We start from the raw sequence: 15,398 nt of genomic DNA on the forward strand, positions 1-15,398 counted from the left end.
GGCACTGGTGATTGAGCAGTGAACAGAATAGACCAAAAAAATCCCTATTCTTGCAGAGCTTACATTTTAGCAATAATATTCTCCTCTGCCCAAACCCACTAGTCTGTCTCTTGCTGTAACTTCTTAAAACTGTATTTGGCTTTGTGAAAATAATACTAGTCAAAGACATCTATAGTAAACTTTAGGTATCATTCAACATAATTCTGATTTTAATAACGCCACAAAAACTAGTTTCTCATACTCCAATTGCCTAGTTTTATTGCTTATGTACTATAACATAAATAAAAATAGAAATGTAGATTGCCAGTGAAAATTATGTACTCCTGGTATTTCTACAATAACACATGGTATAGTTAAGACATTACTGATTTTATTTTTTTAAACTTTATATTGTTTGGTGTCTGTTGAAAAGAGGTTGTTGTTTCAAGGTTTGAAGTAGAAAACTCATCTTCCCAGCTTAACATACTTATGAAGGTATTAATTTTATACCACATAGTTTTAGGATGGTTTAAAAGTCCACATTAAGCATTTCTGTGTGTTTTAGTTTTCACTTATTTGCACAAGAGGTGAAGAATTTTATAACCTGCTTTCAAATAATAGAATAGTATTTAGAATTCTTCTAAATGCTTTAAGATAATATAAAATACTTTCATCATTGTGTTATTTCTCATTGTATCTTGTTAATTCTGGAAAAGAAATGCTATTTTAAATTCCCATATGGAACAATAAAATAGGGTAATCTGTATTTACTTGGCCAATTTTAATACAGAATTTTGAGCAACAAAGTGGCTGATTGGCACCCTCTGTTGGTCATTTTATTTACCTACAGGCAGAAATATAAGTTAATAAAACAGTTAAAAGTTTGTCATATATATTTTTATCTCTATCTTTTAAATTACAAGTTTTACCAAAATAATGCTCTAAACCTGGTTCATAAGAATAAGGTACAAAAAGAATAAGGTACACCATTATTTAGCTGTGCTTTTGTTTGAATGATTTTGTGTTTATTTGCTTTTTCCTCAGACTGGCTCTCTAACTGTAGCATTGAGAATTGACACTAACATTGCAGATTTTAAAACAACTATTTATTTAACTGTAGCAAACTATTAGCTACAGTAGCACATTATTAAACAGGTAAGGTTTAACAATTTATTGTCAATTTGGATTAATTAGAAAAACATCACATTTTAGCACCCTAAATAGCAGTTGAGGAGTTACTTGAATTGAAAATAATTCAAGCTTCTGAAACATGAGTCTGGATTACTTTAGTTCATCTCTCAATTTTTTAAAGACAATCATTCTGTAAGATTATATGGTTAATTGGATTTATATTATAATTTGATAATATTTGTTTGTTGACAGGTCCTGAAAATGCCTATGCAAGTAATTTTATACTTATAGGGAAGAAAGCTGTACTCTGCCAGGTGGTCGAATAGTTTGGAGGGGAAAAATTTTTTTGGTAAATATTCAGCAAGTTTGCTTTTGGTGATTCTAGTATTTTAGAATTTCACTTATCTGCCAAAGCCTCAAGTTTAATCCAATTTAATAATGCCTAATGGATTTCAATTTTAACATAATTTATGACCTATTCCATAATACTCAAGTTACTCACTGTATTAGAGCTTCCTTGTATTTTTTCACTGAAATAAATATTTTAAGAATTTATATTATGCATTGCTCATATAGAACGTGTTTTTAGAACTATTGCAAATGCCAACCAACTGTATTTATATTGTATTTCTTGTACCAGTTTGAGGAAATTGAGATTTGTGTTTGGTTTCTAGTGGGCCTTTCAGTATATTATTTTCACCACAACATAGTAGACTATTCAATTGAATTTTTCACTCTGATGAACTAATAAGCCAGCTAAAATTCTCCAACATGACAAACTGAACTTGAGTATAAAATACTGAACTTGACTCTTTTTAAAATTTATGATTCAACGAAACATTATTTTGAAATAATGAGTACTTTTATTTTTCACTGAATGAATTTCCTATTTTAACTTAAATACCAGTGTGACCATAAGGTAATTAGATAGGATCCTGAAAATTTATGGCTTTAAGTCTACTACATTACTTTAGTTACACCTAGTGCTTGATTCTGTAAATACCATATAAATATCCGATATAAGCTTATTGACTTCAATACATCAGTAAATTCTTTTTGCTCCTTTGGAATATATTTCACCTGTAATACTTATGTGCTTAATCCACTAAGAGTAAAAAAAAGTGGGATGATATATTTTGTTTTCAAATTTGGATGCATGATAATGAATATATATGCAATCTTTTTAAAAAGGCTACTGAAATGTGTTAAGGTGTGTCATACTCTCCTGAAACTTAGTTAGATACACTTCAAACTCCCACCCAATCTTTCTCCAAAAGCCCTTTAGAATCAAAACAGTATTGAAATGAAAAATTTCTATCTTACCATGTATTTGAAGTATCTAGTTAAATTAACTGGCAGTTAATTGGCTATCCAAATTAAATAGAGGCCAAAAAAGAATGCAAAGAAGAATACTCCTGGATACATTGCTCTAGAAACGGAATGCTAATCTCTAAATGCAGTTTATTAGGAAACAGGATATTGGATAACTATTCAGAGATGGGATTGATTTGGTCTAATAGAAGATAACTATTTTGAAAATAATTTTTAAAAAATATTTAAGTACTTATTTATTTATTTATTTGGTTGTGTCAGGTCTTAGTTGCAGCTCATGGGCTCCTTAGTTGCGGCTCGCCAGCTTCTCAGTTGTGGTATGTGAGCTCCTTAGTTGTGGCATGCAAACTCTTAGTTGTGGCATGCACGTGGGATCCAGTTCCCATACCACGCATCGAACCCAGGCCCCCTGCATTGGGAGCGTGGAGTGTTAACCACTGCACCACCAGGGAAGTCCCTGAAAAAAATTTTTATGATAATAGTATAGTCTACAGTCAGACCTGGAAGTGTCTTATATCCCAAGAATTTCCTTTGAGACCTTTTCTATTGTCATGATAATGTTTTCCTCTCCACATTTTATTCTCTCTAGAGGGCTACTCCCTTCCTTTGCCAACTTAGTTCATTTATTGTTTCAGTGTATGCTTAGCTTTTTAGAACTTCAAGGAAATGAAATATGATATTACCACACATGAATATGTAGCAGAGAGTAATTTTTTAAATATTTGTTAGATTTTATAAGGATAAGATACTCTTGGGCAGCACGTTCATGGTTGGGAAGTTCATTAACTTTTTCAGGCAACTATAATCTGGTAAGCTAGAAATATAATTTATGAAATGGTGACGCAAGGTATTATACTTCCTAGGACCTGTACAAATATTGTACATCTTGTTTTTAAATGTAAGAGGTCACAAAAACCTTTCGTTGTAGAGTAAGCCATTATATAATCAAAAGGGAATGTAAAGCTTGTACGAAAAAATCAAAGAGAATGGCTCTATATATTTCTTTTAAAGCCAGCTAACTGTTGGCTAAACATCATAAAGTTTGAGTCAAATAGTTTATATTAACTGGAAGTCATTATTATTCAATGATGTGTTTATTTTTAATATTTAGGCATTTGTGAAAGTTCGTTAAAACAATTGCTTATTAGAGAAGATCCTTTTTTTCATTAGGGTTTTTTTTCTTTTGACAGTGATGTGAATTTTGAAAGTAAAGCACGAACAGCATGTAAGGGAAAGATTGCCATATCAGGTATGCTATAATGGATCATTTTTCTATTGCTGAATAAATTCTATAAAGTAACTAACTTCCTAGAGTTGGTAGGGCTTTTTAATTCCCTATGTCCATTGTCTTTTTTCATTTTATTTTGCATACCTCTATCAGAATATTTGTTCTAAAACACTGTTTTTATCATTATGCTCTACCTTTGTGTAGAATTTTACAATTTGAGAAAACTGTTTCATGTATATTACATATATTGTGAAGTTTTCTCCTCACTGCAACACTGTGTAATAGGTAGGGTAGTTCCCTTTTTCTATAGACTCAGAGGTTAAATGACTTTGGTTGAGCTGGGCTGCAAACTCAAGTCTTTTGACTCCCCATTCCTTTTTTGCTCAGAAGTTTCAATACTGTGTTTAACGTTTTGTCTACTCCAGAATTTCCATGAGGGTTGGAACGCTGTTTGCTTTGTTCATCACTATATACCCAGGAGCTAACACAGTGTTTGTACGTAGTTATCACTCAGTGAATATTGATTGGATGGATGACTACACTCCATTGCCCATAGGATAGAGACTAGACTTCCCCCTAGAGTTTTCTATTCTGACCCAAATATTTTTCTAGTCATATCTTCCACTACTCCTATACATAAGCTATCTGCTTTAGCCAGACATGTCTCTCCCTGTTCTGTCAACACACCCCATGTTCCTAATACCCAGTTAGCTCTTGAAATAACTATATTATCTTCAGGATCTATTTGCTCATCTATAAAGCCTTCCCTGTTCCCTGCTAGAAATGTTTTTCCCTTCTCCGAATTCTTAATGCAGTTAGGAGACATTTTACCACTAGATGGCACTTATGCTGTGTTGTCTCAGTTTCTCCAAAGTGTTAAGGAAGCTAAAGACAATGGCTTGGAGATGCCACAGATTGAAGTGAATAGATACATGGCTGACTCATGTGTATGCTAGTTAGATAATGTACCTTTTATAAATATTATCTCATTGGTACGTTTTGGAAACAGCAGACCTCCAGCGGTCCTTAAGTAATAGCTAGTTTGTTTCATTGGCTAAAAGCCTTGTTCTCTTAGCTCCAGGGAGCCTGCTGCTGTATTTCAGGCCCTCTTACCCAAGGAACTGTTTGGTTTTTTTGTTTTTTGTTTTTTTTCCCCAAGGAACTGTTTTTAAAAATGTCTTCATGTTAAAAATTCTCCTACAGGAAGGATATACCTGAATTTTACATATGACATAATTGTCCTAAATCAGAGGAATTACCCTCAGCAAAATTTCTTCAGAAAAATAACTGAGCTATATATAAAAATCCGTTGCTTGTTTTATAGTTATTTATATTTGTTTTCATCTTTCCAATTATGAATGGAATAAAACATGCTTTATATCTTATTTATCCTTTTGATGCCAAATATAGCACTTTTACATATTAGTTGTTCACTATGTTCAATACATTTTAATGTGAAAAAACAAAATATTATAGATCTTTAAACAGGATTTGCTAAAAATACCTAAACATAATCCTCCATTCCTTGCTTCTGATGTAGTGCCACTCAGTACACAAATGAGATGTGTTAAATTGCTGTTGAAGACTGAATGCCACGATAAAGTTAGCCTCTACTGTAATTTCATAATAGTTTATTGACTACAGCAATCATGAAATTAACATTAACTCTCCATTTAGAAGAGTGTTTAAATAAAAGCATTCAAAGTAGAGAAAAAACTATTTTCTTGACCATGAATACTCGAGTATAGAAATTAAACTTATTTCTGCATGTGTTTCCTCTTTTTAAAAGATAATTTTAAATTAAATTAAGGAGCCAGAAGTCTCAGAAAATGGGATACATATGTAATTTATTTATATCTTTGCTTAGACTTAATTATATCTTGTCTGTATATTTGTGAAAGATAAAAACAAAGAACATTAAAAACTAATTCACCTTTATAAATCCATTTTCTTTTGACATGGGAATGAAAATGTGACTTTTGTTTTGATCAGAATGAATATTTGCAACAAAGTTTCATAATGTTTCTGAGATTACACTGATTTCCAGGAGATACCTAGGATTTCTATTTCTAGCTTCACCACTCACTGGCCAGATCTTTATAAAAGTAAAAAGAATAATTGAGGTTTATCCCGATTGTTTCTGCTCAGCACCAAATAGTTGCATATGGTAATTGTCTCAAGCTATTCACTAACTACTAATTCGATGACTAAAGCCAAATCAGTTCACAAAGTACCTCGGTTTTCACTTTTGAAAATGATAGACTTCTAGGACCTGATAGCATCAAGTTAGCTATCCTATTATGGCTCTTTCACTTTACCATTAATGTGTCAATTAAGACATTAAAAAAAAGACAAAGGTAAGAGTACTGTAAATTAAGTCAACCATTTGCAAGAAGCTGGAAGGAATTTCTACTCTTTGAGACTGAATTTTAAAATGTAGCTAATGAGTTACACATCTTTTGCCATCTGAACAGTACATGACCACCTGGGAAATAAATAAGAAATGTCCACCTTCTCCTCTTGAGGATCTGACATAGCTAGGCATGGGAAAGGGCAAGACTGACCAATAGGGCATGGTTGTACAGCAAAGGAAGTAAGGGCCCATGTTCCTTCCAAGATAGTGTAAATAGTTAATACCACCCTACTAGAAAAAGAATAGCTGTGAAAAAGAACAGTTGTGAAATGCAGTGAGTCAGCAATTCTGGTCAAGCACGAAGCAGGCCCTTTGACAGGACATCAGCCAAATCATAATTATAAAACAATAAAGGTGATCCCATTAAAGTCAAGAACAAAATAGCAACAATGTCTATTATATTAATATTACAACAGAGTTTTAGAAATTTTAGCTAAAATAGTAAGAATGAAAGATGAAACTACTGAAAAGAAATAGATAAATTGAGTACTATTTGAAGATAATAGATTGCAGACCTAGAAAATATAAGGAAATTTACTGAAACATTGTTTGAATTAATAAAGAATTCAGTAAAAGTGGCTAGATTCAAGATATATACATAAAAAGTTGTAGCTGCTCTCAACACCAGCAAGAACTAGTTACAATAAAACAGCAAAAAACCAAAGCATTAAATACCCCCATGAATAACCTTAATAAAAATATAAGGGTAACTGTATTATGCTACTCTATGTAAATAGCGTATTGTAAAGTTAACAGTTCCCAAGTTACTTTGGATACTAGAATTCTAATAAAACATTGGAGGGGGAATTTTGACACATTATTTCTAAGATTTACTTAAAGAAATTAGCAAGAGAGAATGAGACGTTTTTGGAAGGATATATTTCTGACAGATGGTAAAGTATATTATGAAGTTTCAGTGGTTATGATGGAATGGTATTGGTATCAGGATAGGTAACAATTCAATTAGATCTACAAAGCATACAGCCAAGGAAAAGACACTTACTCAGAATGGCGTATATGATAAAGATGGCATCATTCAATCAGTGAAGAAGAGAAGGCCTATTAAATATATAAGTGGAGCTGGAACTGTTTTTATAAGAAGAATATTTATATGTTTACCTCACATACTCAAAAATCTTATAAATATTAAATAATTAATTTTTAAAGATTCATTCATTTATTCGGGCTGCATTAGGTCTTCATTGCCACCTGGGCTTTCTTTAGTTGCAGTGAGCGGAGGTTATTCGTTGTTGCCGTGCACGGGCTTCTCATTGCGGTGGCTCCTCTTGTTGTGGAGCGCAGGCTCTAGGCTCGCGGGCTTCTGTAGTTGTGGCACACAGGCTCAGTAGTTGTGGCTTACAGGCTCTAGAGCGTGGGCTCAGTAGCTGTGGCTCGCAGGCTCTAGAGCGCAGGCTCAGTAGTTGTGGCGCCTGGACTTAGTTGCTCTGTGGCCTGTGAGATCTTCCTAGACCAGGGCTCGAACCTGTGTCCCCTGCCTTGGCAGGCAGATTCTTAATCACTGCGCCACCAGGGAAGTCCCTAAACAATTAATTTTTAAAAGTACAAACCATAAATATATTTTTAAAAAGAAAAAGAAAATGGGCCATGGGTACAAACATATTTACTGAACTGGCCAGTAAGTTTATTAACATTTTTCTTAGTCAAGCAAATGCAAATGTCCAGTGGTTAAGACTCCATGTTCCCAATACAGGGGGCCTGCTTTCAATCCCTGGTCAGGGAACTAGATCCCACATGCCACAACTAAAGATCCCACATGCAGCAATGAAGATCCCGCGTGCTGCAACTAAGATCCGGTGCAGCCAAATAAATAAATAAATATTTAATAAAAGAAAAAAAATGCAAATGTAAACAATTAAATCCTGTCACTTGACTATTAAATTAGTAAATATATGTATATTTAATTGAAGTACAGTCAGTTTACAATGTTTTGTTACTTTCTGGCATACAGCAAAGTGATTCAGTTATACATATATGTGTGTGTATGTACATATATCCTATTTCATATTCTTCTCTATTATAGGTTATTACAAGATATGAATATAGTTCCCTGTGCTAAACAGTAGGACCTGTTGTTTATTTTATATATAGTAGTTTGTATCTGCTAATCCCAAACTCCTAATTTATCCCTCGCCCACCGCCTTTCCCTTTTGGAAACTGTAAGTTTGTTCTCTATGTCTGTGAGTCTGTTTCTGTTTTGTAAATAAGTTCATGTCATATTTTAGATCCCAAATATAAATGATACCATATGGTGTTTGTCTTTCTCTTTCTGACTTGCCTCACTATGATAATATCTAGGTCCATTCATATTGCTGCAAATGGCATTATTTCATTCTTTTTTATGGCTGAGTAGTATTCCACTCTATTTATGTACCACATCTTTTTTATTCATTCATCTCTCAATGGACATTTAGGTTGCTTCCATGTCTTGGCTGTTGTAAATAGTGCTGCTATGAACATTGGTGTGCATGTATTTTTTCAAATTATAGTTTTTTCCAGATATATGCCCGGGGTGGGATTGCTGGATCACGTGGCAACTCTATTTTTAGTTTTTTGAGGAAATTCCATACTGTTCTCCATAGTGGCTGCACCAATTTACATTCCCACCAACAGTGTAGGAGGGTTCCCTTTTTTCCATACCCGCTCTAGCATTTGTTATTTGTAGACTTTTTAATGATGGCCATCCTGACCAGCATGAGATGCTACCTCACTGGTCAGGTAATTTTTGTAGTTTTGATTTGCATGTCTCTAAAAAATAGTGATGTTGAGCATCTTTATGTGCCTGTTGGCCATCTGTATGTCTTCTTTGGAGAAATGTCTATTTAGGATTTCTGCCCATTTTTTGATTGACTTGCTTGTTTTTTTTGTTACTGAGTTGTATGAGCTGTTTATATGTTTACGAAATTAAGGCCTCGTGGATCGCATAATTTACAAATATCAATACTTTCTCCCAGTCCGTAGATTGTCTTTTCGCTTCATTTATGATTTCCTTTGCTATGCAAAAGCTTTTAAGTTTGATTAGGTCCCATTTGTTTGTTTTTGCTTTTATTTCTATTGCCTTGGGAGACTGACCTAAGAAAACATTGGTATGATTTATGTCAGAGAATGTTTTGCTTATGGTCTCTTCTAGGAGTTTTATGGTATCCTGTTTTATATTTAAGTCTTTAAGCCATTTTGAGTTTTTGTGTATGGTGTTGAGGGAGTGTTCTAACTTCATTGATTTACATGTAGCTGTCCAGCTTTCCCAACATCATTTGCCAAAGAGATTGTCTTTTTTCCATTGTATATTCTTGCCTCCTTTGTTGAAAATTAATTGACCATTGGTGTGTGGGTTTATTTCTGGGCTCTCTTTTCTGTTCTGGTGATCCATATGTCTGTTTTTGTGCCAGTCCATGCTGTTTTGATTACTGTAGCTTTGAGGTATTGTCTGAAGTCTGGGAGAATTATGACTCTAGCTTTGTTCTTTTTCCTCAGGATCGCTTTGACAATTCTGGTCTTTTATGGTTCTGTATAAATTTTAGGATTATTCAAGTTTGGTATAAAGTGACAGGGATTAATGTGACAGGGATTGCATTAATTCTGTAGATTGCTTTGTGTAGTATGGCCATTTTAACAATATTAATTCTTCCAATCCAAGAGCATGGTATATCTTTCCATTTCTTTAAATCATCTTTAATTTCCTTTATCAGTGTTTTTATAGTTCTCAGCATATGTCACCTCCTTGGTCAGGTTTATTCCTAAAAATTTTATTTTTTTGATGTGATTTTTTAAAGTGATTTTTCTTTTAACTTTCCCTTTCTGGTATTTCATTGCTATCGTAAATAAGTGCAACAGATTTCTATATGTTAATCTTGTATCCTCCTACCTTGCTGAATTTGTTTATCAGTTCTAATAGTTTTTGTGTGGAGTCTTTAGGGTTCTTTCTATGTACTATCATGTCAACTGCATATAATGACAATGTAACCTATTGCCTTCCAATTTGGATACATTTTATTTCTTTTTTTCTTGTCTGATTGCTGTGGCTAGACTTCCAATGCTACATTGAATAGAAGTGGTGAAGGAATTCCCTGGCGGTCCAGTGGTTAAGACTTTGTGCTTTCACTGCCGTGGGCCCAGGTTCAGTCCCTGGTTGGGGAAGATCCCACAAACTATGAGGTGTGACCAAAAAAAAAAAAAAGTGGTTACATTGGGCATCCTTGTCTTGTTCCAGAATTTAGTGAGAAGGCTTTCAACTTCTCACCATTGAGTATTATGTCAGCTGTAGGTTTGCCATAAATAGCTTTTATTATGTTGAGATATGTTCCCTCTATGCTCACTTTGGTAAGAGTTTTTATCATGAATGGATATTGAATTTTATCAAGTGCTGTTTTTGCATCTATTGAGATAATCATGTGATTTTTGTCCTTTCTTTTGTTGATGTGGTGTATCACATTGATTAATTTGCATATGTTGAACCATCCTTGTGACCCTGGGATAAATCCAACTTGATCATGGCATATGGTCTTTTTTATGCATTGTTGGATTTGGTTTGCTAATATTTTGTTGAGAATTTTTGCATCTGTATTCATCAAAGATATTGGCCTGTAATTTTCTATTTTGGTAGTGCTTTTGTCTGATTTTGGTATTAGGGTGATGGTGGCTTCATAGAATGACTTTGGGAGTGTTCCCTCCTCTTCAGTGTTTTGGTATAGTTTGAGAAGGATTGGTGTGAGTTCTTTGTATGTTTGGTAGAATTCCACAGTGAAGCCATCCAGTCCTGGACTTTGTTTTGCAGGTAGTTTTTGTTTGTTTGTTTAATTATTTTTTTGTTAAATTTTTGGCTGTGTTGTGTCTTTGTTACTGGGTGCGGGCTTTCTGTAGTTGAGGCAAGCAGAGGCTACTGTTTATTGTGGTGTGTGGGCTTCTCATTGCAGTGGCTTCTCTTGTCACAGAACATGGGCTCTAGGCGTGTGGGCTTCAGTAGTTGTGGCACAGGGGCTTAGTTGCTCCGCAGCATGTTGGATCTTCTCAGACGAGGGCTTGAACCCATGTCCCCTGCGTTGGCAGGCGGATTCTCAACAACTGCACCACCAGGGAAGCCCCTGGAGTTTTTGTTTTTGGTTTTGGGTTTTTTTGGAGATTGTATTTTACTTCTAGTGATTGGTCTGTTCAAATGATCCGTTTCTTCTTGATTCTTGATTCAACTTTGGTGAGCTGTATGTTTTTAGAAACTTGTCCATTTCTTCTAGGTTTTTCAGTTTGTTGGCATATAATTGTTCATAGTGTTCTCTTATGGTTTTTTATATTTCTGCAGTATCCATTCTTACTTCTCTTTCATTTCTTATTTTGTTTATTTGGGTCCTCTCTCTTCTTGGTGAGCCTGACTAGAGGTTTGTCCATTTTGTTTACCCTTTCAAAAAATCAGCTCTTGTTTTTATTGGGTTTTTTTAAATAGTTTTTAAATCTCTATTTTATTTATTTCCTCTTTGATCTTTATTGTTTTCTTCCTTCTGCTGACTTTAGGTTTAGTTTGTTCTTTTTTTTCTAGTTCTTTCAGGTGGTAGGTTAGGTTGTTTATTTGAGATTTTTCTTGTTTTTTGAGGAAGACCTGTATTGCTATGAACTTCCCTCTCAGGACTGCCTTTGCTGCATGCCACAGATTTTGAATGGTTGTGTTTTTACAGTCATTTAAACTTAAATGATATTTTCAGGACATTATATCAAAAAAATCCAGAATATACATTCTTTTCAAGTGCACATGGAACACTCTCTAGGATAGACCCACATACTAGGACACAAAGCAAGCCTCAGCAAATTTAAGAGGATAGAAAGTTATTCAAGCATCTTTTCTGTGTACAACAGCATGAAACTGGAAATAAACCACACAAAGAGAAACACGAAAAAACAATCACATGGAGACTAAACAACATGGTACTAAAAAACCAATGGGTCGGTGATGAAATCGAAGAGGGAATTAAAAAATACTTTGAGACAAATGACAATGAAAACACAACCATAAATTAGTAAATGTATTTTAAAAATTGTTGGATGAAATGTATGTAAAGTGTTTAGCTTGGCACATGGGGAGAGCTCAATAAGTCATATTTTTATCAAAAGTGCTGAGGCAGCAGTGGGAAGAGCACTCATACATTTCTACCTGGTTGGGCAGGTTAGGGATGGAGTAATACAAAGATGTTCTAGAAAGGGAATTGGAAATAGGCACTAAGAACCTTAGAATTCTAAACAAATAAAAATATAGGCAAAAGATTATGGGATCTAAAAGTGAAGCACATCATAAAGGTAGCCAAATAGCTTATGTTCAGAAAGATTTATAATTATTTGAAAGTGGCATAATTAATAGGTATGAAAAATATGCAAATAAACTTCCTATGTGTAATAAGGAAATGTCTTAAACAGAAATTTTCCAGAAAGGTTCAATATCATTTTTGTACTGAGTACAAAATTAAAAATTAAAACTAACTTCACTTTATCATTGAGATTTCAACTGTGCTGTGTTATGCTGTAATCACACATCTTAATCTATTTGGTAATACCTTAATCCTCTAACTTTGAAGCTATGTAGATAGCATAAGAATGTCAGAGGAAAATTGTTACTACATAATGTTAACCTAGTATTAAAAGTAAAGGGAAGAATGGAGAAAACTAGAAAGGCAAAATTTTGACTGTGTGAAAGCTCTAGATTAATTTCCGGAATAAAGATTGTTAACACAGTCACTTTGGAGTTTGAAGAATGTGTGAATGAGAGAAATATGTTTAGCTCACTTTTAGAATGTACGCCCTTTTCTTGGCCTGAAAGAAGTAATACATTCCTCTTTTTAGTTTTCTTAAGGAAAATGCTACAGTTTGTAACATGAATATACAAAGATCTGCAAATTCTTTTGTAGACAAGTTAAATCTTCTTAATGGAGAGATCTTGGATTTGTTTGTCAAGAGCTGGGTCTCTCCCAGAAACCAATGATCTTAGACAAGTCAATCTTAAACAACTTAATTTTCTTCATCTTTAAAGTTTGCATAGTGGACAAAAGTTCTAAAGTCATTACTACCTCTACTATTCTATGATTTTGAAATGTATTTAACCACATTTGCTGCTACTGCTTACCCAAACTAGAAATTGAACACTAGGTTACCCAAATTTCACCTATTTCAAAAACATAAATCATGAAAAGAAAGTTTTATGGCAAAGCTTATTACAGACCTTTCTTAATCAATTAATTTCTTGAGTAGTAGTTGGTGGGGTTTTTTAGTAAAATAAATATAACAGATTTTATATTCCTAGTTTAAGCTGTTTTTAAGAGAAAATATTATTGTGTTTGAATATTTAAATAATAAATAAATATTGGCTTTAATGGTCAGAATCCATAGGTTTATTTCACTCTAAGAAATGAAATTTACCAAAATTATTACTTGTCATTTCTTTTCCCCCTCCTCTATAGATATTCGTATACCACTAATGTGGAAAGACTCTGATCACTTCAGCAATAAGGAACGTATGTATGATTTTAATTGTCATTGAAATATTTTCTGTAATCTGTAGTAAGTTTGAGATTATTAGGAGAAAACACTGCTTCCCCACTGAAATAAAGGGATGTCATTTGACAGAATAAGCGGAATCTTGTTGATAGGAACCTGTGCAAGGATGGTGAGTAACAGGTAATAGAGAAGGGAATTGTGCAATAAAAGGAAATGTTTAAGGAGTCATGGTAAAGGCAACATTATTTGACCAGAGATCCTGGAGATCTTTCTTCCTTGTTTTCTTACTTCAGATTATTTAATAGGATGTAAGAGGAAAAGATTTTTAGCTTGATCTGATTGTTTTCCCCTTCAGCATTTTATGGCTTCATATAGTTTTACCAAATCCATGCATTGTGGGTCATGGAAATTAACCTCAAATGATTTCTAGCTGTTAGAGGCAAAGCAGAAAAGATATGATAATCCTTTATCTTTCCTGTCTATTGTGATAGTTTTGTTCCTCATACTTTAAAAACTGAATCACATTGAGCACAATTAGTTTTATATGAAAAATCCAAAATCAGGTTAGTATATTTGTTATCCAATTAGGAAATATAAATTACTTTACGAAGGAATACATGCAGGTATTAAGTACATCTTTCTGATTACAGTAGAGAGTTCAAGTTTTTCTGAAGAGGTACATTTTCTCAGTAATGAAGTTTCATTCCTTTAATCACCTAATACTTTTTAAAAACATCATCAAATTAGAAGGCCCAGCAGCTATGGTTTTTGTGTTCACATGTCTACTTTTTATTGTTTTTGTGGTTTCATCCCTTTCAGTTTGGTGGAAAATGTTTTGCTGTTAACGTGCTTGCTCCTAACCTCTCATAATAGAAAACTTATTTTTCTTAAAATATACTTGGAAACCAAATGACAGGGGTAATAGTATATACATAAAATAATAAATTTACTATTAATTAAAGGTTAAAGAGTTGTCTAGGAATAAAATTTGTGAGTTTGGTGGTTACTTTAGGCTGCTGAGAGGCCTATATTTTTAACTTTAGTTTTTGATACTCCCTACTTTAATTGTTGTGCTTTAGTTAGGCAAGCTATTAATATATATTGGCAAAACAATCTCTATAAAAAGTTAAAGGATTACAGTGTACAATGTAGGAAAATAAGAATCTATTAGCAAATATTTAGGCTAATTATTTTCATTTTCAAGCAGATTTTAACATAATATAGGCATGATTCATCACATGAGTCATTGTGTTGTTTTTCTTCTCTAGGATCACAGCACTATGCCATTTTTTGTTTATTCAAAATGGGAGCTGAAGTTTTTGATACTGACATGGTGATTGTGGATAAAACAATCACAGATATATGTTTTGAAAATGTGACCATATTGTAAGTATTTTTTAATCTTCATTGAATGAAAAGAATCTAAAATTCTACCTTTTTCAAAGGAAGGCAAATTTATTGGATTATTTTTGAAGCATCAAAATCTTTAAATGTTTAAATTGATTTTGAACATTGCATTATTCAAAATAAGCCCATTTCTGCATTTGAGATTTTTCCAGTGTAAAATAAAGTGGACATGATGTAATATTAGTAGTAACACTATGAATACAATGGAATCTCATTATAACATTATTTTATATAGAGTGAATTTGGGCATAAAAGAGGTTCTTACATCTCATATAGGAAATTTGGTTACAGAAATACCAAAATAGTATAACAACTTTATAAGATAGTTCTGAAATATGTACCATAGGCAAAGTACTTTAGTAAAATTTTGAGTTTTTTTTTTCTTATGGTGCACTTCTTTCATGTTTTCACTCCAAAACA

General features: G+C 33.3%; 1 protein-coding gene across 6 annotated transcripts in view; it reads left to right on the forward strand.

Annotated features, from left to right (window-relative positions):
• Nucleotides 1–15,398, forward strand: part of RTKN2 (rhotekin 2) — an 85,677-nt gene that overhangs the window by 27,819 nt on the left and 42,460 nt on the right. For all 6 annotated transcript variants that reach the window (XR_010838962.1, XM_067025542.1, XM_059055282.2 and 3 more), the window contains 3 exons: nucleotides 3,633–3,691; nucleotides 13,535–13,588; nucleotides 14,840–14,957. Coding sequence is in view for 5 of the 6 variants with exons in the window: in XM_067025542.1 (XP_066881643.1) it covers nucleotides 3,633–3,691; nucleotides 13,535–13,588; nucleotides 14,840–14,957 (231 nt within the window). In the remaining variant the exon portion in view is untranslated. The remainder of the gene's footprint in view (nucleotides 1–3,632; nucleotides 3,692–13,534; nucleotides 13,589–14,839; nucleotides 14,958–15,398) is intronic.

This window comes from Kogia breviceps, chromosome 2, assembly GCF_026419965.1.
Source record: "Kogia breviceps isolate mKogBre1 chromosome 2, mKogBre1 haplotype 1, whole genome shotgun sequence".
NCBI classification, from domain to species: domain Eukaryota; kingdom Metazoa; phylum Chordata; class Mammalia; order Artiodactyla; family Physeteridae; genus Kogia; species Kogia breviceps.